The 23,763-nt window shown below is 45.2% G+C and overlaps 1 protein-coding gene across 8 annotated transcripts in view; it reads left to right on the top strand.

Annotated features, from left to right (window-relative positions):
* The window catches only part of Depdc5 (DEP domain containing 5, GATOR1 subcomplex subunit), a 113,481-nt gene extending 90,129 nt beyond the window's left edge, over positions 1-23,352 (top strand). For 7 of the 8 annotated variants that reach the window (XM_050141024.1, XM_050141023.1, XM_050141025.1 and 4 more), the window contains exons 34-42: positions 491-568; positions 1,311-1,443; positions 5,859-5,967; positions 8,407-8,634; positions 12,613-12,782; positions 15,713-15,884; positions 19,174-19,234; positions 22,398-22,480; positions 22,631-23,352. In XM_050141024.1, the coding sequence (XP_049996981.1) occupies positions 491-568; positions 1,311-1,443; positions 5,859-5,967; positions 8,407-8,634; positions 12,613-12,782; positions 15,713-15,884; positions 19,174-19,234; positions 22,398-22,480; positions 22,631-22,923 (1,327 nt within the window). In that variant the 3' untranslated portion in view covers positions 22,924-23,352. Of the gene's footprint in view, positions 1-490; positions 569-1,310; positions 1,444-5,858; positions 5,968-8,406; positions 8,635-12,612; positions 12,783-15,712; positions 15,885-19,173; positions 19,235-22,397; positions 22,481-22,630 lie in introns of those variants that run through there. The other variant, XM_050141030.1, reaches the window with a different exon arrangement.
* The last annotated feature ends 411 nt before the right edge of the window (positions 23,353-23,763 follow it).

Genomic DNA, 23,763 nt, shown 5'->3' with positions numbered 1-23,763 from the left:
ATATTAACGGAGGTAAAGATGTGTCTCTGCTTAGGAGCTGTGATGCTCTTCAGAGGACATAAGCTGAGTCCCAGTACCCAGATAGGTGGCCCAGGGCTGCCTGTAACTCAGTTTCAGGGGATCCAGAGCCTTCCTCTGACTTCCACAGGCAAGAATATAAATAAAAGAATAAAAATGAAAGAGAAATTGATTGAGAGGGAGATGCTTTTTTTTAAAAGGGTGCTGTGTTTAGATACAAAATCACTTTTGCCTTTTTAAAATGTGTATACATACTTGGAAATAGGAATGCATTGTGAACTAGCCTCTGGATACAACAATCCAGAATTTTCCCTGACTGTCTTCAGTTTCAATACTGTCCTGGTATCTGACTCCAGAAGAAGCAGAGGTAATGTGGGCTAGTTTCATGTAGAGGAAGAACACTTGTTCACCACAGCCCACAGCACTGAAACCAAAACCCACTCTTGTTGCTTTGTTACATTCTGTGTCACAGCTCTCAGCAGCACGCAGCAAGCTCTCTGACATCATCCTCTACCCTGGTGGAGATTCTGGAAGCCATGAAGCACCCCTCGTAAGTGACTAAGCACATTTATGAAGCAAGGGCAGAAGGTACCTGAGGGAAGGGTTGCCATGATGGTGTGGGTGGGTAGATTACACCTTACTCTGCCACTTACCATCTGTGAGATTTGGACAAGTCACCTGACTTCCCTGAGCCTCTGCTACCTTGGTTATACAATGAGATTTTGTTTGGTTGGTTTTTGTTTTTGTTTTTCAAGACAGGGTTTACTCTGTGAAACAGCCCTGGCTGTCCTGGAGATCGCTCTGTAGACCAGACTGCCCTCGAACTCACAGAGATCTGCCTGTGTCTGCCTCCCCAGTGCTGGGATTAAAGGTGTAAAATGAGATTTTTTTTTTAAGTTACATGTTATGTACTGATTTGTGAGGAGCTGTATGCCACAGTATATATGGAAGTCAGAGCACAACTTGCAGGAGTTGATCCTTTCCATCCAGATGTGGCTACCGGAAATTGAACTTAAGTTGTCAGGTTTGGTGGCAGGCACCTTTATGTACTGATTATTTTGCCAGTCCTTACCATGAGTTTTTACACACATGATTAATGAAATGATTAAATTCTTACATGAAGTACCTAGTATAATGCCTGACAGATCATGGAGATTTCCCTCAGCCTAGGAGTTCTATGGAGAATCCTCCTTTCAGACAGTACATGCTCTTGTGGAGAGCCCTTACGTCTCATCTTTTCTTTTTCCTTATTGCCGCTGGGCACGTATTTCCTGCTTGCTCATGGAATTCAGGACAGGAGTCCAGCTGCTCTCTGAGCAGAAAGGCCTTGCACCCTGCTGCTTCATCAGTGCTGAGGTGGTGCATTGGCTGATGAACAATGTGGAGGGGGTCCAGACGCAGGCGATGGCCATCGACATCATGCAGGTGAGACAGCGGGGAGGGCTCATCTGCCCAGATCATTGTAATGAGGGTCTGTCATGGAAGTATTCAGCCATGACAGTAAAGAGGCTTTCAGGTTGGGCTGAGGCCTGTCTGGAGCTAAGGAAAGGACAAGTCTCCTTGCAGAGATACTTTGAAGACCTTAGGGTTAGCCGCGGTAGCACAAGCCCCCTACAGCACTGAGGAAGTGGAGGCAGGAGGATCATAAGCTAGAAGCCATCCTAGTCTACATGGTAAGACTCTGTCTTAGAAATGTATAAACAGGTCACGTGCATGCACACGTGTTTTGACTTTAAAATCTGCTAGGATTTATTGTCTGCATTGACAAATTCTGGACAGAGTCTCTATGTTCTTGTCTCTCAGATAAATATCTATGAAGGACTTCCTTCCTTCTTTTCTTCCCTCCTTCCTTCCCTCCTCCCTCCATTCCTCCCTCCCTCCCTCTCTCTCTCTCTTTCTTTATTGATTTTTCGGGACAGGGTTTGTCTGTAGCTTTGGAGCCTGTCCTGGAACCCACTCTGTAGACCAGGCTGACCTCAAACTCACAGAGATCCGCCTCTGCCTCTGCCTCCCAAGTGCTGGGATTAAAGGTGTGCTCCCCAACCCCAAGCCCAGTTTTGTTTTTGTTTTTGTTTTGTTTTGTTTTTTGATTTTTTTCAAGACAGGGTTTCTCTGTGGTTTTGGAGCCTGTCCTGGAACTAGCTCTTGTAGACCAGGCTGGTCTTGAACTCACAGAGATCCGCCTGCCTCTGCCTTCCAAGTGCTGGGATTAAAGGCGTGCGCCACCACCACCTGGCTACCCAAGCCCAGTTTTGTCCTGATTATGCCTGTGTGTCCAAGTCCCAAGGCTAAATTCCAGGTTCTGTCTGCATCAGAGGCTTCTTCACATAGTAAGTAGTACAAGGCACCAGACTTAGGAGTCACTTCATCTTGTGTGTTTTATGCCTGGATGGGTCTCCCCTAACTGCTCATTTCCATATACACATAGTAGACACTTAGGATATTATTGCCACTGTTCAATTCACTGTTGAGTGAACTAAGCAGAGGAATGAATTAGGTCAGGTTGACTGAGCTGGTTCTAGGTGTCCTGTCCATACTGAGGTTTATAGTAGAAAGCCGGATAGTTTGTTGGCCAGCTGTCTTGTCATCATTGCACTGGAAACTTAATAACTATCTGAATAAGAATGTGGCTGTTGTTTCGCTCTTTATAGGCCTTGACACGCTATTTTTCATAGCTTTCCCCTGGTAAACCCCGTCTCCTTGAGAACATAATCTTCTTATTGATAAAGTGAAGTAAGCTGGAAGTACATAGACCAACATGGATAAAAATGTCAGAAGCATGCTATCAATAACAAGTTGGTAAAATATAAGGATTATTTAAATTTAAAATACTGTAAAACACCTCATTCTCATGTCAACACATATCTATATAAAACCTTTTTAAAAGTATTTAGATACATAAAGTAACAGTAACATAAAATAAACAAATCTTGGGACTGAAGAGAGATGGCTCATTGGTTCAGAGTTCTTGTTGCTCTTCCAGAGGACCAAAATTTGGTTCCCAGCATCCACATCAGGGGGCTTGCAACTACCTATGACTCCAGCTCGAGAGGATCCAATACATATAAATAAATCTTTAAAACAAATAAAACAGAAAAACTTAAATATTAAAAATATGCTTGAGAATATTGCTTGTATTAGTTCCGTTGTGTATACATACCACATTTCTTTATGTAGTTCTCCACTGGTGGACACTTCATGTGTCTTTAACTCAGCTTCTGTGAATGGCGCTGCAGTAATCATTGCTGTGCAGGTGCTATGCTGTGCTATGCTGTGCTGCCTTGGGGTCCTTTGGGTAAATCTCCACAAGTGGTGTAGCTGGGTCATATGGTAGACCCTCCATACGGATTTCCACAGTGGCTGGAGTAGGTTTCCTTCTCCCAGCAGTGTATAGGGTCCCCTTTGCCCTCATCTTTGTCAGCGTTTGTTACTTGTTTTTATCAAATTTTAATCTGTGTTTTGTGTGTGTGTATGTGTGTGTGTGTGAGTTAATATATGTATGTGTGCCACATGTGTGCAGATGCCAGAAGAGGGTGTCACATCTGGAATTGGGGTTACAGGTAGTTGTGAACTGCCATGTGGGTGCTGGGATTCAAACCCAGGTCTTCTGCAAAAGCCACCTTAACCACTGAGCCATCTTTAGAGAACCTTTGCCTGTTTTTCCTTATACTTGTGATTTTTTTCTTAAGATTTATTTATTCTTCTTTGTGTGTCTGTCTGTAGGCAGATGGATGCAGGTACTCACAGAGGCCAGAAGAGGATGTTAGGTCACCTGACATGAGTGCTAGGGCTGAGCGTGGGTTTCTTCAGCTCATTACCTCCTGCCTCTGCCTCCCCAAACACTGGATGGCAGGGGCGTGCACCAGACCTACTCATAAAGACTGCCTGCTCACCAGGGCAAGGTAGACTCTATATGTAGTTTTTGTTGTTTGTTTTTTAATGTAAAACATTTTATGTGTCTGGGTGTTTTCCTTACTGTATGTCTGTGCACCCCATATGCACCTAGTGTCAGTGGAGGCCAGAAGAGGAAGTCAGATCCCCTGCAACTGGAGTTACAGGCAGTTGTGAACTGCCATGTGGGTGCTGGGAACCGAACCCCAGTCTTCTGGGGAAAAAAAAAAACAGCCATTTTGGTTTGGTTTGGTTTTGATGGTTTTTTTGTTGTTGTTTGTTTGTTTTGTTTTGTTTTTGTTTTTCGAGACAGGGTTTTTCTGTGGCTTTGGAGCCTGTCCTGGAACTAGCTCTTGTAGACCAGGCTGACCACCACCGCCCGGCTACACTTAACCATTCTTAACAAGAGCCATTGGTCTCTCCAGCCACTCCCCATGTAGTTTTAATTCATATTTCTCTAAACATCTTTTGACATTTATTGGCCATTTGTATTTCATTTTTTGAGAATTCTCTGTTCATTTCATTATTATTTATTGATGGGGTTGTTTTATTTGTTGTTGTCTATTTTTTACCTTTAGTTCCTTTCAAATTTTAGACGTTAGTTCTCAGTCGGATGTGTGACAACAAAGGCTTTCTTCTGTCTGTGGGCCGCCCCTTCACTACCTGCCCTGTGCTGTGCAGAGGCTTTCTAGTGCTGTTTGTAGTTTCCTGAGGTTCTGGTGTCAGTTGTTGGCGTTATTTACTGAGTCTGTTTCAGGAAGTCCTCACCTATGCCTAGCTAGATCTTAGGATTTTCCCTGCCTTTTCCTCTAAGAGTTTCAGAATTCCAAGTCTTGCTTTAAAGCTCTGACCCATTGAGAGTTTTGTGCAGAGTGAGATAGGAATCTACATGTGGAGATACAGTTGTCCCGCACTATTTGTTGAAGACTGTCTTCAGTGCATTTTGTTTGTTTGTTTTGCCATCTTTGCAAAAATCAGATGACTGTAACTGTGTGGGTTTCTATTTGGACCTTTTATTGTATCCCACCGGTCGGTGTTTTCTTGTGCCAGTGAGGTATGACAGTATAACTTGAAGCCAGGTGTGGAGATCCCTGTAGCATTATTCTTTTTGCTCAGGATTCCATTGACTGTCTGTGCTTCCATATTTCCTAATTCTGTGAAGAATCTCATTGGAATTTAATGGGGATTGCATTGAGTCTATAAATTGCTTTTGGTAAGGTAGGCACTTTTCATATTAATTCTTGTAATCCATGAGCATAGGATTAAAATTTATAAGAAGAATTTGGTGACATATTTCCTTTTTTGTTTTTAGGAATGGTTTAAGACTCACTGGTCCTGGGCTGTGGTGGCACATGCCTTTAATCCCAGCACTCAGGAGGCAGAGGCAGATGGATCTCTATGAGTTCAAGGCCAGCCTGGTCTACAAGAGCTAGTTCTAGGACAGGCTCCAGAGCTACAGAGAAACCCTGTCTCGAAAAGGGGACGGGGAGGTGGAAGGGAGCAGGCACACTGGTATTAGTTCTTCAAAGGTCTGGTAAGTCGTCAGTGAGTCAAGATGACCTTGAGCCCTCATCCTCCTGCCTCTACCTTCCCAGTGGGATTATAGGGGTGTGTACCACAACTCACTTTCCTTTAGGTGTCTCGGGAGACATTCCCTCAGATGAAGAGGAACAGACTGCCTAGCAGAATGTTAAATTTATTGAAGTTAGATGGTTATGTACTTGGAGTTTTTCTCTACTTTCTGTATGTTTGAAATGTTTGATGAAATACATTAGTTTATAACTTGGAACAGGTTCATTTTCATATAGCATATTCTCAATGTCTAATGGGGACCAGCGGTGTGACCTCAGTTCTCTGGTCACTTACTGCCTTGACTGCTGTGCACAAGCAAGGGTTGCCTCTTTGAGATGTTACCTGTAGGAATTTCAGGTTTTCCTTGTCTCTCCTAGAAAATGCTGGAAGAGCAGCTCATAACACATGCATCTGGTGAAGCCTGGCGGACCTTCATCTATGGCTTCTATTTCTACAAGATAGTAATGGACAAAGAGCCCGATCGAGGTCAGAGCCAAAGCACATGCAGGGGCGAGTACTTTTCCTAATCTCTCACATCTCCATGCATCTTGAGCTCCATGTGTGGCTTTGTGTTTTCAGTTGACACCGACAGCCTCTTGCAGCATCTCTACATGTTTACGCACGACTGAAGACAATGCTGTTTATTTAAAAAGATGATTTATTTAGCTATTTTAGAGAGAGAGAGAGAGAGAGAGAGAGAGAGTGTGTGTGTGTGTGCGCGCGCGCGTGTGAGTGTATGAATTCAGGTACCTTCAGAGGCTAGAGGTGTTGGATCTTCCTGGAGCTGGAGTTATAGACAGTTGTAAGACCTCTGATTTGGGTGCTGGGAACCAAACTAGTCTTCTCTAAGAGCAGCATGCACTTTTAACCACACAACCATCTCTCTAGTCCAGGCGATGTTTTTACTGAGGACAGTGTTGGTGGAAATAAACCTAAAAGAGGCCAAGGTAGGGGCTAGAGAGATGGCTCAGAGGTTAAGAGCACTGACTGCTTTTCCAGAGTTCCTGAGATCAATTCCCAGCAGCCACATGGTGGCTCACAGCCATCTGTAATGAGATATGGTGCCTTCTTCTGGCCAGCAAGCATATAGACAGAACACTGTATACATACATACATACATACATACATACATACATACATACATACATGTTTTTAAAATATTTTTTAAAAAAGAGGCCAAGTTACTTGGGTTTTTTTTTTCTTTTTTTGTTTATTGTGGGTTTTTTTTTCCCCCAAAACAGGGTTTCTCTATGTAACAGCCCTGGCTGTCCTGGAACTCGCTTTGTAGGTCAGGTTGACCTTGAACTCACATAGATCTGCCTACCTCTGCCTCCCAAGTGCTGGGATTAAAGGCATGACCACCACTGCCCAGCAAAAAAAAAAAAAAAAAAAAAATTGAGACAGAGTTTCTTTGTGTAGCTTTAGAGCCTGTCCTGGAATTCTCTCTGTAGGCCAGGCTGGCCTGAACTAATTCACCTTCCTCTGCCTCCAAGTGCGGGTGAAAGGCGTGCACCACCACCGCCCAGCACAATTTTCTATGGATCCTATATTGGTGCTGTAACTTGCACCTTGCCTCCCTTCTTCTGAGTTGGCTTTGATGACAGTGCGATGCCTCCAATAGTGCTTCATACTTACTGGGCTTCCAGTTCCCACATACTCCTTCAAGAAGACTACCAAGTCTACCTTGTTTTCCAAGACATGTTTTAAATAGTCATTCTTTGGCATGGTTTCACATATACCCTCATATTACTTTTAATGATTTGCTTTTCTTTGTGTGTGTGTATGGTGTGTGTGTGTTTATATGTGTACCCCATGTGTGTGAAGGTGCCAGCAGAGACCAAAAGAAGGTGTTAGATACCCTGGAACTAGAGTTACAGGCAGTTGTGAGCTACCATGTAGATGCTAGGAACTGAACCCAGGTCCTCTGCAAGAACAGCCAGTGCTCTTAACCACTAAGCCCATCTCTCTAGCCTCTTCTCTTATATTCTTTAAATCATCCCCAAATTATTTATAGTAACTGATAGTAAGACACTGCTGTATTGTACTATATTGTTCAAGAAGCAAGAAAACTTTTGGTCATATTCAGTATAAATACTCTCCTGCCCCCCTGCAATAGTTTTGTGTGTGTGATCAAGTCTGTAACTGTATATATAGCTCATGAGTTCAGGAAGCTAACTGCATGTGTTTTTTTTTTTTTTTTTTTTTTTTTACTGTGGTTCTGGGATCGAACTCAAGGCCTCTGCACATTAGGCAAACATTCTGCTACTTAGCAATACTGTAATTCCATCCCCTTTTAATGAAAAAAGGGAATTCTCCCATGGGGAGCAATTTCTAACATAATTTCTGGCTGCCATGGCTCTGGAGGCACCAAGGATTCAAAGCAGCCTTCATAGTGTGTGAATTTCAGGTGCTTGAACTGGTTGGAAGAGACTGCCATATTGTGGTAAATCACTTCTTCATCTCTGGGTCCATACATGATGTGGTATAGTTAGTGACATTCACTGTGTACTTTTGTTAGTTTAGTATCGATTTTTACCTTCTATTAGAAAAAAGAAAACTAAAAGCCCACAACTTTTTATTTTCTGAAATATTATAAAACTGATAAGATTTTTTAAATTGAATTAAATCTTATATAACATAAAATTAGCCTACATAACAAAAGCCATTCACAGTATTGTGCAACCACCACCTCTTTCTTGTTAGCTTTTACTGCCCAACTCCTCCCTTTCCAAACACTCCCTGAACAAGCAGTTACAGGTTTTGTGTTTCGTTCTACAAATGTCATATGTGTGGTTACATAATAGGCAGGCTTTATACCGCTTCCTTTCCCTTAGCATAGTGTTTTATGGTCTATCTGTATTGCGCCATGTGTCAGAAGAGCAGCGTTGTTACAGGAGATCCTTTACTCCCCCTGCTTTTTCCCAGTGGCTATGCAGCAGCCCACTGCTCCCTGGCACACAACAGGAGTGGACGACTTTGCCAGCTTCCAGCGCAAGTGGTTTGAAGTGGCCTTTGTGGCCGAAGAGCTTGTGCACTCTGAGATTCCTGCCTTCCTCCTGCCCTGGCTACCCAGTCGGCCAGCCTCTTACGCGAGCAGGCACAGCTCCTTCAGCCGAAGTTTTGGAGGACGGAGCCAGGCAGCTGCACTGTTGGGTAAGTTCTCGACCAGGTTGGAGTCTGGGAATAGCAGGTGGTTGGGGAAGGGTAGTCACTAGACATCTAGCATGTACAAGGACCTACTTAAAACCACTGGAAAATTGTTTATTTGAGAGAGGGTCTTACTGTGCGGTCCTGACTGGCCTGTCTACTAGCCTCTGCTGGATTTAAAGCAGAGGCTCTTAACCTGTGGATTGTGACCCCTTTTATAGGGGTCACCTAAGACCACCAGAAAATACAGATACTTACATTAAGATTTATAACCGTAGCAAAATTACAGTTATGAAGTAGCGACAAAACTAGTTTATGGTTGGGGTCACCACAGCATGAGGAACTGTATGGCTTAAAGGCATGCATGTACCACCATGCCTAGCAAGAAAAAATATGTTTCTAAGTAAAAAACAAGAGTAAATTAAGGTAGCTTATGATTGGGTGTGGTGGGCTTGCTTTTAATCCTAGTACTTGGGAAGCAGAGGCGGTGGATCTCTGTGAGTTCAAGGACAGCCAGGACTGAAAAGAGAGATCTGGCTCAACACACACACACACACACACACACACACACACACACACAAAGATAATCTTTCTGGCCAGGTGTAGTTGGTGGTACAGATCAGTAATTCTAGCATTTAAGAGGCAGAAGCAGGGATTGTGAGGTTTTTTTTTCCTTTTTTTTTTTTTTTATTGAAGGGATTGTGAGTTTGAGGCCATCCCAGGCTGCATAGTAAGGCCCTATCTCAAATAACTAACCAATTTTATTTATTTGCTAAATAAATAAACAAACAGGTCATAACCTCAACATTTGAATTCTTCCTCAGAAAAAAACTAAGATGACTTATGGAAGAGAAACACCTGAGTTTCACCATTGCCTGTGATTCGGTTGGGTTTTATTTGTGTGTTTTACTGTTGTTTGGGGGTGGCTTTTTGTTTGTTTGCTTGTTCTCTTTTTTTAAAACTTGTGATTCTCCTTTGGAGGTAGCAGCAGAAAGCTGTTTTGAAATGTCTAATGTTATACATAGACATTTGCCTTGGCCTGTTGTGGCTCCCACTTCCTATCCTTATCCTGTGTCACTGAGCTGGGAAGCTACAAAGCCACCTGAGAGTCCTGCAGATGCAGTACCACATGCCTTCCGCTCAGGCTCATGCTCGGGCCTTCTTCTCAGGTCTGTTATGGCAGTCTGTTAGATCTCAGAGTCACGAGAGACTGTTGCATTCCTCTATCCAGACTGACCCCTGAACTTTTTCCAAAGCCCTGATGAACATGGAGCTAGCTTCTTTTTGAAAAATTCCTTCAACTTGGCACTCGCTGTTGAGACTTGCTTCATTGTGAGGGCTCAGCTTCAGTGTTCCTTCTCCTCTAGTGATACTGATCTGCTCTCCTAGGTCATTAATAGCCCCCTAAAATGCTGAGCTTGTTTCTCTTCTGGGCCTCTGCATATTGATTAGACTTCCCACGGAGCTGGCTCTACCTTTGTCCATACTAAAAGCCTGCTAGACACATCTGCATTATCAAATCTTACCCTGGAAACACAAAGCCAGTGATAGAGTGATTTCCACTTGGGTGTCCCCTAGACTCACCTATTCTGCACTTAACAAACCTGATAATAGAAGATGTTCCAAGTCACTGCTGAGGTTTATCACATGCCTTTGGTTTTGTGACAGGTCTTTTTACCTGGAGGAATAAATATATAGTGTGCAAGTCCAGAGAACACAGCTTTCTTTGATGTGGACTGTTGAGTAAAGGGTTCCTGAGAGTGTCATAAATCAGGAACATGAAGTCCAGACAGAACCTAGCTTTAATGAACATTTTAGTATCAGAGTGACCAGTAAGGGAACCAAATGTGCCTCAAGTGTCCCTCAAGCCACGGATAGGCCTCACTTTGAGCATTAGTGAACCTCATGTCATAAGCTGGAAGGCAGGCTTAATGGGAACAGAGAAAAGAGGAGACACAAAGTGACCAGAGGAGAAGGCAATTAAGAGAGTCTATAACCCTTTCTCAGCCACATGTTTCCTGCCTGGGCTGCCATATCAGTTTGCAGACAAGGAAGCAAGGTTTTCAGAAACATGCGAGTGTGGCTGGAATCGCAGGCGCTTGGCCCTTCCAGCTCCAAATCAAGAATGTTGCCCATTCTGCCTGTTCTAGTATCGGGAGAGTATCATTCAGTGCCCTTCCTCATGCTCTCCTGCCTTCCAACAGAAGCTCATTAAATTTGTTGACTTAGGAGCAAAACCCAGAGCCTAACTGACTCAGAGAAAGAACATTTGTGAGGAGTAGGGATATAAGAGCAGATCCTGATTTATAGAAAACCTGGTGTGCTGAGTGTGGTTAGTGTCCACTGAGGTCAGAGCCCTGACTGACATGTCTGCAGTGGGATAGGCTTCATTGTGAGCTCCCATTTACTGAGAAAATACTGTAGGACTAAGGCCTTCCTAGGATAAAAGCAGAAAAGTCATGCTTAGCCGGGCGGTGGTGGCGCATGCCTTTAATCCCAGAACTCGGGAGGCAGAGGCAGGCGGATCTCTTGTGAGTTCTAGGCCAGCCTGGTCTACAAGAGCTAGTGCCAGGACAGGCTCCAAAGCTACAAGAAACCTTGTCTTGAAAAACTAAAAAAAAAAAAAAGAAGTCATACTTCCTCCTCGTTGTGGTCTAGGCTGTTTTTCCCTTGTTCTGTTTGTGGGTCACTGATCCTGAACATCTTAGGTACATCCTGGTTGGGTATCTGAGTTTATGATCCTAGTTAAGATGACATCTCTCCCTTTTACAAGAAGGGATGGCTTGACTAAGGAGTCAAACTGCTTTATAATTGGCTAAATCTGGCTTATGGTTTGTTTATAACTGACCCTTCTACACTGCTCTTGATTTTCGTGTGTGTGTGTGCATACATGGATGCTACAAGAGGACACTGGGTATCTTATGTATCACTGTGTGACTCTCCAGTCCTTTGAGGCAGGATCTCTCCCTGGGGCTTGTGTTTTCTCAGCTAGGCTGCAAGCCAGCAAGCCTCAATGTCTCTGTCTCCTTTGGAGCTGGTTACAAGTATGTGGGGGCACTGGGATCTGAACTCCAGGCTTCACTGATTATGCAGCACACTCTTTTAAAAAAAAAAAAGATTTTATTTATTTATTTATTTATTATGTATACAGTATTCTCAGTATTCTGTCTGCATGTATGCCTGCAGGCCAGAAGAGGGCACCAGATCCCATTACAGATGGTTGTGAGCCACCATGTGGTTGCTGGGAATTGAACTCAGGATCTTTGGAAGAGCAGGCAGTGCTCTCAACGACTGAGCCATCTCTCCACCCCCCCACCCCCCCACCCCCCGCAGCAAACACTCTTAAGTGATAAGCCGTTTCTCCAACCCCCAGATTGTGTTTTTTTGAGATGAGGTTTGACTATGTAGCAAGATGTCCTCTAACATATTTTCCTGCCTCAGCCTTCTGAATGCTAGCATTATAGGTTTAAACTACAATGTGTGGCTATAATTAATTTTCTTAAAAGGATTTTTAGCTCTCCAGTACAGCTGAACAAAGACTCCCCATAGGTCCCCTGCTCCTCTCGCACCCAGCCTCCTTCACTGTCAGTCCCCACCAGAATGACATTTGTTCTGATCCACAAACCTACATGGATGCACTATCATCACCCAAAATCCACTATTTACTCTTGGTATTGTATATTCTGTGGATGTGTATACATTTAAGGTGGTATAATATACAGAGTAGCTTATCACCCTAGAATTTCATGTGTTTTTTATAAAGTTTTATTGAAACATATCTGAACCCATTCTCATATTATCTAACAGCAAGCAGAACAAGATTTTTGTGGACTCCTGGATTGTTAACTAGTGATTTTCAGAGATAGGAAGCTCTATTGAACACTTGTGCAGTTTCATATTTATGGTGCTTATTCATTCTTCTACATTGTCCCACTCCTATGCCTCTCTCTCTGTGTCCCCACCCCCTGCTGCGTGCTCACACAGCTGCCACTGTCCCAGAGCAGAGGACTGTGACCCTGGATGTCGATGTGAACAACCGAACCGACCGGCTGGAGTGGTGCAGCTGTTACTACCACGGAAACTTCTCTCTCAATGCAGCCTTTGAGATCAAGCTACACTGGATGGCGGTGACTGCCACAGTACTCTTTGAGATGGTGAGACCATCACCTACTTTAAGGCAAGGGGGTGCTCTGTAGAGGCTCCTGTTGTTTTCACATAACCTTTGACCTTAGAACATTAAACATAGGAGTGCAGAGTTTAGATTGGTGTTTCTTCGCCTTGGCATTACTGACTTGGGGCCAAATAATTATCTGTTGTGAGTGATGTCGTGCCCACTGTAGGTTGTTAAACACCAGTAGCACACCACTGGCTGTGCTAACCAAACATTTTCCAAAACTTGGAACCACTGGTCCAGAATGAAGAGCAAATCTCTGTCTCTCCCTTGTGTCCTGGGACTTCCATCTAAAAGCAACCATCACTATATCCATGTTTAAAACACTACAGGGTTTCTGTGTGTATATACAAGACAGGTGGTAAGCTGACCATGGTGGCTCACCCCTAAAGAAAAAATGTCTCATCACTTGGGATGCTGAGGTGAAGGATCACCACAAATTCAAGGCCACTCAGCTACATTCTCACATCTCAGATCAGCCTAGAATTCATGCTGAGGACACACTTATGCTCACATGCTGGATGCATAGTATTTACATTGGGTTTTTTCTGTTACTTGTGTATCTTCTATACCAAAAGAAATAAATCTGCCTTTTTTTACTTGTTGGATTTAAATTTTTTTTACCTCATTGTTTTTAATGGCTACAGAATATTCTAGTATTTATTTATTCCATAGTTTGCCTCACCAATTCCTAGTTGGCAAATATCACATTTTAACTTGCTGTTCCTCGAACAAAGGTGAGTTTGTCTTCTGGGGCATTTGGCAGTATTTACAGATATCTTTGTCAATCCCACAACAGGGGAAGAGTTGGATGTATTATTAGCATTTAATGGACAGCAACCAGAGTGTCCCTCAATGGAGTCCCTCAAAGAAGTAACTGACCCACAGTGTCCCAAGTGTTAGCTGGCCTTGCCTGTCTTCTTTCTGCTAGTCTATCTTGGTCACCTGTGTATGCTGTGCTGTGAAGCCAACGCAAACCACTGCCCATCCCCAGCCAAGGCACTCCTTAGCTGTCAGTGTCTTCTCAGAGCCCTCCTTAGCAGTCACCACAGTCTGCTACTCCCTTGATGCTCACAAATTCAGCCTTCCAAACTAGAGATTTTGGCTTTACTTGTGTTTTTTTTTTTTTTTAATTTTTTAAAAATTTTACTTTGTCATTTTGTGTGTATGGGTATTTTGCCTGCATGCATGCCTGAAAGAAGATGTTGGATTCCCTGAAACTGGAGTGCTGGGAATCAAATGCAGGTCCTCTGGAAGAGCGGTTAGTGCGTTTAGCCACGGAGCCATCCCTGCAGCTCCTGACTATTGCGTTTGTATTCGTGCCTCTGAAGGAACTAAGAGTAGTTGTCTTCTGTTTTTGCATGTATGCAACATTTACGTATGATGTATGTCTAAGTGTTTTCTGGTGCATGCATGCATGTGCAACAACCACATGCAGGAGCACAGGATTGCAGACCCATGCTTCCGCCCCAGCCTTTGTAAAAGTGGGTCCCAGGGCCTGGGGAGATGATAGCTCAGAGGTTAGCACTGGAGGCTCCATTCCTAGCACCCATGTGGCAGATCTGAACTGCCTATAACCCCAGTTCCACACACACACATAAAAATAAAAAGAGTCTTTGGTATGTGCTCTGGGTATTTAAAATCAGATTCTCATGCTTGTATATTAGATACTTTACCAACTGAACCCTTTACACAGCACCTTTTAAGTTTTTAAAGAATTGTTTGTTTAAGTCAAGCTACGGCTAAACTGTATCTTTTTTACGGATGGGAATCTTGATATAGTGCCTAGAACCCTGGCATAAGTGGTCATCCTGCCTTAGCCACCCAAGTAATTGGGACTATGAATATGTGCCACCACCCTCAGCCTGTATCTCTCAACGCTTGACTGAAGAAGAGGAGCCCAGAGTTCAGACAAGCCTGGGCAGCATTCTGACACCCTATCTGAGAAAAAAAAATGGATGTCGTTCTCATCAGATGGCACCTGTATGCCAGAGCCACATCCATGAATTCTTGTTTCTTTTGTTTGTGGTGTGGAGCGTGCATTCTCAGGAGGATAGCCAGGACCTCGCTCTGGACGGGCACTCCCATCACTAGCACACACCTTTAGCCTGGGGTTTCTATCGTGAGGTTCAGGAGGTTTTTAATTTACCTGTGTGTGTATGGACCATATGGTCACGATGTGGAGGACAGGGGACAAGTCGAGGGAGTGGTTCTGGCTTTCCACTATATGGCTTCCAGAGATATAAAGCTTAGGTCATCAGCATTGATGGCAAGTGCTTTTATGAAACACTGAGCCATCTCACCAGCCCACTGGTTTAGTTAGTTTGTTTTAAATATCCATTTTATGTTTTTTAAACCATATTTTAAAAAACCTTACAAAGTCCCCTGAGGAAACATTGGTTGTTATTTACAGGAACTCTGGTTTTCAGGAAGATAGTTTTGAGAGCTCCCCAGAGTATACTCTCCTGTATGCAAGAGCTGGTCACTTGGCAAGAAGCTGCCACAGTCATCTCCCACACTACATCAAATATCTGTGGGTTATTTTCTTATTGCATACACTGAACTTGCTATGCAACAAAATAGGAAGATTCAGCCTTTGTCCTGTGACCTTGCTTCTGACATTCCACAGAATAAGGAGGGTGTTAGCTATCATAAGTTAGTTCCTTGCAAAAGAAACTGAAGGTGAGAAGCTGGGGCCTGGAAGAGCAGCTGTGTGCTCATTCAGTTTCTCTAGCACTCACCAGGAAGCGAACTGTGCTTGTTCCTGACAGGGCTGGCTAGAGCCAGAGATTGTGAGTGAGCGAGCATGCCTGCTGGTGCGGATGCTGCCACTCCAGCAGGGGTGCTCTTTGGAGGCATTTTCTCTGATCTAAAGGAACCTGGAGATGATGCTGTTTTTGTGCTTCCTTCCAGGTCCAAGGTTGGCATCGAAAAGCTACCTCCTGCGGCTTCTTGTTAGTCCCAGTTTTGGAGGGTCCTTTTGCACTGCCCAGTTACCTCTATGGCGATCCTCTGCGGGCCCAGCTCTTCATCCCACTCAACCTCAGCTGCTTGCTCAAGGACGGCAGCGAGCACCTGTTCGACAGTAAGAGCTACTCCCTTCTGAAGGGGCTGTCTCCCTGATTCCGACCCCCATCCCAAGAACAGCCCCCTGTGCTCTCTCATAAGTAGAATCTAGATGGAAAATGGAGAGGTTAGTAAGAAACAGAAAGCAGAAGGAGACTGACCATCTAGAAAGAGAAAAAGGATGAGTGGGAAGTGGGATGAGAGAGAGGAATGAGGATACTTGTATGAAATGCCATAATGAAGCCCATCACTGTCAGTGAACACATGCCTGAGGAAAGCAAACCACAGAAACCACAGGCTGGTTAAGAGAGCCATCGACAAAGGGTGAAATAATCTGGATTGTAAACAGAGGTTTCTCTGTCCCACCCCGTCCTGTAGCTACTTCTAAATAATCACTCAGAGGCTTAATACTAATTACAGGAGTTTGCCTATAGTTCAGGCTTATTACTAACTAGATCTTACATTGAACTTAACCCATTTCTATTAATTTAAGTATTGCCACATGGACGTGGCTTTTACCAGTCTACTGACAGCATGTCTTTTGAACAGCTGCTTGTGTCTCCCTCAACTCTGCCCTTCTTTTAACCCAGTTTGGCTTTTCCACCTTGCTATAGGCCAAAGCAGTTTTTGTTATCAACTAATGAGAGCAATATATATTCACAGTGTACAGAAGTATTATCCCACAGCACTGGGCTTTTGCCCTGGATTTTTTTTTTAAATTTTTCAATTTCGTTTTATTTTATGTGTGTGAATGTTTTGCCTGCATTTATGTCTGTGCGCCGCATGTGCACCTGGTGCCCACAGAGGCCAGAAAAAGGAGTTGGATCTCCGAGAACTGCAGTTCTGGATGGTTGTGAGCCACCTCGAGGGTGCTGGGAACCAAACTTAAGTCTTCTGCAAGAGCAACCAAGACTCTGAACCACTGGGCAGTGACTGGGTAACCTGGGACAGATTCCCTAATGCTTCTGAGCTTTGATGTTTTTTCTTGTGTATGCTGGCTGGAGCCTATCTGCCAGCTCTGGAAGGCCAGAGTGAAGCCGGCAGTGGAGAGAGGTTTGTGCACTGTCCATCTCCACCCCATTGCTCTGCCATGTCCTGTGTGTTCCCATTCACCTCATCACCCGCAATGATCGTTTGAATTTGAGGAGAGCCTTTGGTATGCTAGTCCATGAAAAAATGCCCTAGAGAGGCCATCAAAAACCAAACAGGAAGCATTGCTCTACTGTGCAAAGCTGGGACCAGCTTTGTAAGTCCCAGGTTTCCTGCGTGTATCTCCAGCACTGGATCTTGAGGACTCAGATTAGACCCCGTCCTTCTGTGAGGAAGGGAGCACAGGGACCACCCTGATGTGCCCTTTACCCACCTGGATGTTGAGCGCTGTTCCCCATCCACACCTGCCATTGCTATCACCAAGCACTCCTGCAGATGAATGCATGAATATCTCCTAAAAAGCTCTCTATGCATTCGGGATGACATTTTCAAACGCAAAAGGCTGCAGCTGATGCTCATGTGCCAGGAGTTATCCGACAGAGAGATTATAAATGTGAAAGACACAGCTTGGGTGTAAGAGAAATATTTTCTTCCCACTTGCTTGTAAGTTTGTGTTACACTAGACGGCAGAGGGTGAGGAGGGCTTCTAGGTAGGGCAGGCTAAGTTTAGTAATCCTGTGGTTTCTAGTTCCAACAGTCTGTACTCTCCGCTTACAATGCAGAAGGCATTTTTTTACCTGCGCCCTGCAGTCCCTCTGCATCGGCGGCCAGAGATTCTGAGCTGCACAGAGCTTACAAAATCCTTTGCACACATAACATTCTGTCTGCCTCACAGCGTGGCTGAGGAGGACCATTTGTGCAGTCCCGAAATGGGATTGGTTATGATCCTTCCAAAGTTTTAAGCCAGGCAGCTCCTTGTATTATTGTCAGTACCTTGAGGGGCTACAGTCACCTTACAGCGTCCAGAGATGCTCTCCTCGTTGTAACAGGATTACTCACAGGGCTGGCATAGAACTGATGGTTTCCCTGCCAATTCTGACCTGGTCTTCTAAGTCATCAACGTCAGTTGGTTACTATGGTAACAGAGAAAAGTCCTAGTTTAAAGGAATAAGGACCCAGATCTAAAACTCAATTTTCTAGATTCTGTGTCTCCTCTTTTCTTCTTATCTCCACTTCCTGTAGCAGTTGAGTCTAAATCTTAAAATCTGGCACAATTGTGATGTGTGTGTGTGTGTGCGCGCTGGCTACATGTGTGTTTGTGTCTGTGTGCCTATACCTGTATTTGTGTGATTGTATGTGTGTATGTCTGGGTGTCTGTGGGGTATGTGTATGCATGTGTATGTATCTGTAGTTGTGGGGGGGGGACTGTCTCTCCAATTTATTTGAAATAAAGTTCTAATTATGGACAAAGTAACAAAGCCACTGCATCCCTAGTCTCTGGGTTGTCTATACTGTTTTGGGGAGACTCAAAACCTCCATCCAGAGAGCAATCCAGCTCTGCTTCCTGTTGCTGTATGACAGAGTGCTCAAACTTCCCTCCTCTCTGCATTTGGTCCTCAGCAGCTGCCGTGTGGAAGAGGAGACTGGAGCAATTCAGTCAGTGATGGAGGAGCAAATTCTGCTCTGTTCTCCCCTCGGCAGCTCATGACTTCTCAAGAATTTGTTTTATATTTATTTACTTCAATTTCCCTACCTTTAAAATGGAGCTTGTAATATTGTCTTTCTTTACAGGGAAATGGAAGATTAGTGATATTAGAAACATTTTCAGAAGTAGCTAATTTACACTCCAGGTTTGTGTTCAGTATACTTTCAAAGCCAGATATAGTGGTGAATACCTGTACATAGAGGCAGGAGTATCGAGAGTTCAAAGTGATCTCTGGCTGCCTAGAGTTTGAGGCCAGCCTGGGCTATGCGAGACCTGTCTCAGAAACAAATAAAAATACTGGAGTCTTTTCAGCTTTAGTTTTGTTTGTTTCTTGAGACAGGTTTTTTTGTGTTACAGGTCCGACTGTCCTAGAACTCACTTTGTAGATCAGGCTGGTCTCAAACTCACAGAGATCCGCCTGCCTCTGCCTCCCAAGTGCTGGGATTAAAGGTGTGCACCACCACTGTCCAGCTTCTTGTCAGCTTTTGAATAAGACATTACATAAGCCTCATTCTGATGCTTACAGTGGCTTCCGAGAACTACACCTTTCTGTCCTTCCTATAACTTGTTCAGAAACGAGAGACAAGAATTGTCAGGAGCAATGAAGAGAGCAGTGTGAGTGTATTACAAAACTTGTGATCACAGCTCAGCATTTATTCCTTATTCCTTTCAGGCTTTGAACCGGAAACGTATTGGGATCGAATGCACCTTTTCCAGGAAGCCATTGCTCACAGGTTTGTCCGTTAGCAAGAAGGAACAGTGACCAAATCAGTATTTTTTCCAATAGCGGTTACCAAAATGAAACCCAGTTCATTCTGTTCCTGATCCCGAAGGATCTGTCCTTCTAGTGACAGACTCACTGCTCGCCTCCACTTAGCCTTGGAGATGGACACTGCACTGCCAGTCCTGTGGCTGTTGCCTTCCAGACCTCATTGCTCTGTTAGGCTGTGAAGGGAGAGCTCTGCTGGGAAGGAGATGGTAAAGCCAAACATTGTAAATTTTGTCAGTAAACCTTCCCCACGTGTTAGAAAGACAATGGATGTTTAAAAGCATGGATGAGAGTCATTCTTTCTTAGCATTGGCTCTGTGGCCCAGGAGAAGCCTTTCCTGGCTGCTCTGATTAGCTGTCTCCTCCACCAGTGCGACAAACCACATTGTTTCCAAGCATCTCTCAGCTGACGTCCACTTGCTACTTCATGTTTGTTCCTCATGGTGAAACAAAGCCGCTGTTGTTTCAGTGACCCTCTGCTTGACCCTGCACTCACCATTTATTCACAAGGCCTCGGGTCTTTCACAAGGCCTCGGGTCTTTCACAAGGCCTCGGGTCTCTAACCGCTCCCACCTTAGACCCTGCCCTGAGATCTGGACCTTACCTATGTGTTGGGTAAAGGGTATGGAATGGATGCAGTGGTAACTAAAGGGGTATAGATCTGAGCAGAGGGACGCCTTCCTGCAGGAAGTAGACAGGTCTGGTTCACCCCCACTCACACTGCCAAAGAACAGTGGAAGTCTTAGAGCTTATAGTCTTGCTTTTCTCTCCCCCTGGGTGTTTCTGGGCTCAGCTGGTAAATCTTCAAGAGACAGTAGCTTGGATGTCGCAGCTGCTCACAGCTGGTAAGCATTTCCTTGGCCGGTCACTATACTTCTTGACTAGGTGTCTCCTGGATGTGACCTTAGTTGCCAAATCAGCATTTTTCTTCTCAGTATCTTGTTCTCCTACTCCTCCTCAACCCAGGTCCTGGACATATTTTCTAAACCGCTGCCCTTTGTCCTTCAGCATCTTTTCTAACTCCGACTTCTCCCGTGTCTCCAAAGCTGCCCTGTGTGTGACGCAGCGGATTGCTGTGTGTGACCCTTTGCCTAAGCCCCTGTCAGCGACTATCCACCAGAGACTTTCTGCTCCCTCTATTTTGAATTCCTCTCTCTCTTTCTCTTTTTTTCCTCATAAGGCTTTACTGTGTGGCTCAGGCTGGCCATGAACTCCCAATCTTCTGGCCTGGTCTACAAGAGCTAGTTGCAGGAAGGCTCCAAAACCACAGAGAAACCTTGTCTCGAAAAAACAAAACAAACAAAAATAAAATAAAATAAGACAACAACCAAAAAACTATAAACTAGACAAGTTTGTAGGCCCTTGGAGGGCAGAAATTTAATTCCCATTCATAGAGCCAGCAAAATGCCTTTTCCAGAGTATTTGTTCTACACATAGCTTCTGTGCAGTGCTGGGACTGAGCCCAGAGCCTTGAGGGTGCTAGGCAAGCAGTCGTCCATCCACTGGGCTGCATCCCTGGTCCTGCTGTGGTTGTGTGTGGAGTGGAATCCAGGTGGAGATGTGACTCCGAAATGACACCCTGCCCAAAAAGGCCCATCTCAGAAAGGCTGGGAATGCTCTCCTTCCTCCCATAGACCCTCTGCAGTGACACCTAAGGGTTCCTTCTACTCATTCTGGGTAGTTGGGGTGAGACAGTACAACAACTCTGCAGTGGATACCCCTTGTCTGCACTGCAATCCCAGCCTGCCCCAAATGGAAAATCACTTGGATGAATTGTAGGTTTTCTGAGGATTTGGGGCCTTTGGGTTTGATTTAGTGATGGCTGCCCCTTGTAGAAGACTCAGATTTGGTTTCCAGCACCCGCCTTAGGCAGCTCACAACTGCCTGTAACTCCAGCTCCAGAGGATCCAGCTCCCTTTTCTGGCCTCCAGAGGCGCGTCTACTCATGTGCACACATACAGACAAGCAAGTATGTCTGTATGATAAAAATTTTTAAATTAAAATTTTGTCTTAGGTTGGATATGTGGGTCAGTTGGTAGAATGCTTACCTAGTGTGCACCAATCACCATGTTAAGCCAGGTACACTAGTGCACGGCTGTGAGCTAAAACTCAAGAGGTAGAGACGGAAGGTCAGTGGTTGAAGGTTGTCCTCTGCTAAATTATGATTTTGAGGTCAGCCTGGGATACCTAAGACCCTGTCTCAAAAGTAAATAATAGATGAATAGAAAGGGTCTTTACTGATGGTAAGGGAAAATGAGGCAAGAAGCCTCCAGTCCAGATGATCATGCTAAGTAAATCAGTTGGCTTGGTTGGAAAGCACGGAGGGAATCCAGAAGTGTCCTGTAGACAATGTAGGGCGCCAGCATAGAGCTGGCAGCTTGGATCCAGCACAGCGCTTCCCCAGTGAGCTCAGTCCAGGAAAGAAGACTCATTTTACCTCCTCCGTCACTGCCTTCATTACATAAAGCCCGCAGACACCGAGGGCAGAACTGGGCACATCTGTTAGCACGTCCTTTACAGCTCTTAGCAGGTGGGGCTAGGATGAGTGTGCTTTATGGAAATAGAAAAACCAGGAATAGAACAAGCTATAGATAAGAAGTAGGACAGGACAAGTCACAGATGAGAAATGGCTTCTGCTCGTTTCCCATCTGGAGCACAGCACAGCCAAGGGCCTTTGGTTGCTGATCCTCACCTTTAAGGAAAGTTTAGTTAAGATGCCTCGTTCCGTTTCAGCAAAGGCCATTAAATGCTTAGCATGATGACCGTGGAGACAGATGTGGCTAAGAAAACATAAGACAAGGGGCAGCTGTGGATTGGTGAGCAGCCTGCTAGGACAGATGCCACAGCAGGCAAAGTGAAGGTTTAGAGTGGGGAGGGCATGTGGGGAAGGAAGGTGCTGGGTGGGACGGAGGCTGGGTAGAGGGCTGCAGTCTGCAGTGACAGGAGAGCCAGGATCCTCAGGGCTGGAAGGCAGGTGTTGAGAAGTGCTGAGGAAAAAGTAAGCAGCCTGCATGTTCCACACAGGAGGCTTTTCCATATTCCAGCATCGGGCTGTCGGAATCTTAGCTGCACACTGCCCTGTTTCTCCAGCTAATGAGACCATGCATGTGTTTCTGTCGTTACTATAGGTTTGGATTTGTACAAGATAAATATTCTGCCTCTGCTTTTAACTTCCCTGCTGAGAATAAGCCTCAGTATATCCATGTTACAGGTGAGGAACAGTGGGCAAAAAAATTGGGTGGGTGCACGAGTCCCTGCCTCAGGCGCATGAGCCCTGCCCACGCCTGCCCACGCCGGACCACCCCAACCAACTGCAGGTGTTCACCAGTGGCTTCTACTCAGGCCTGCTCTCTCCCTTCAGGAACAGTGTTTCTTCAACTGCCTTACTCCAAGCGCAAGTTTTCCGGGCAGCAGCGTCGGCGACGGAACTCCACTAGCTCCACCAACCAAAACATGTTCTGCGAGGAGCGGGTTGGCTACAACTGGGCCTATAACACCATGCTGACCAAGACATGGCGCTCTAGTGCCACGGGGGATGAGAAGTTTGCCGATCGGCTGCTGAAGGACTTCACAGACTTCTGCATCAACCGTGACAACCGTCTGGTTATGTTCTGGACAAACTGCCTGGAGAAGATGCATGCCAGTGCCCCGTGAAACCAAGCTGCTTGACTTAGGAGGTTGTGGGCATTCTAGGACTGGCCATCCAGTTAGGCCCCGGGCATCAGGCTGCTACTGTCAGTGAGCGTGGCCACTGCTGCTTTCTGGCCTTTGCACAAGTGTGAGAGAGGAGAAAACTGGAAGCAGCTGCTGCCACTACCACCACCCAGATCCCGCCATCATGTGCCCATGGCAGGGGAGGCACAGATTGTCCGTGGGAGGGAGTCAGTGTCTGGGAATGGGGTAGGCAGCTTCCATTAGGGTCCTTTTCCTTTACCAGCAGTGGGATTTTCAGAACAGAACCTCCCGATTCCTGCCTGGGAGCGTGCGTGTATAACATAATCTGTGACATAGTGTACCATTGGCTCATACCAGGTGTACATATGTGTACATAGAAGAAGCAAATAAAGTCGCCTACACAGTGTCTGTTCCCAGCCTTGTTCCTAGTAGCAGTCCCATCCTGGCTGGACAGCCAGGCTAGTGAGGTCACCTCAGGTGGCAAGAGGGCTTCAGGGCTCACTGGTCTGGAGTCTGGCTATGAATCAACTTGATAGGTTTCTTTTCAAAAGCCCTAGGGCAGGAGCAAGGATCCTTCTGCACAGGACTGGTGAGCAGGCAGTCCAGTACAATAGGAAGCTCTGGGCTGGCACCGTCAGACATGCCTTGCTAGGTGGTTGCACCAGCAGCCATTGTGGCATCTGACATGTAGAGGGAAGCTGCTGGCTCTAGCCACAGGGAGGGCAAGGACTGCAGAGCAAGGGGAGGACCTGGTAGGCATAGCTACTGCTTCCTCATTAATCGCACACCTTGTTGACTTACCTTCTTGCCAGCTTTTGA

The sequence above is a fragment of the Alexandromys fortis genome, unplaced genomic scaffold (assembly GCF_014885135.2).
Source record: "Alexandromys fortis isolate MF-2015 unplaced genomic scaffold, M_Fortis_MF-2015_v1.1 scaffold_7, whole genome shotgun sequence".
NCBI classification, from domain to species: domain Eukaryota; kingdom Metazoa; phylum Chordata; class Mammalia; order Rodentia; family Cricetidae; genus Alexandromys; species Alexandromys fortis.
Note: the sequence above shows the minus strand (reverse complement) of the source record. Positions and strands in the feature narration are given on the sequence as shown.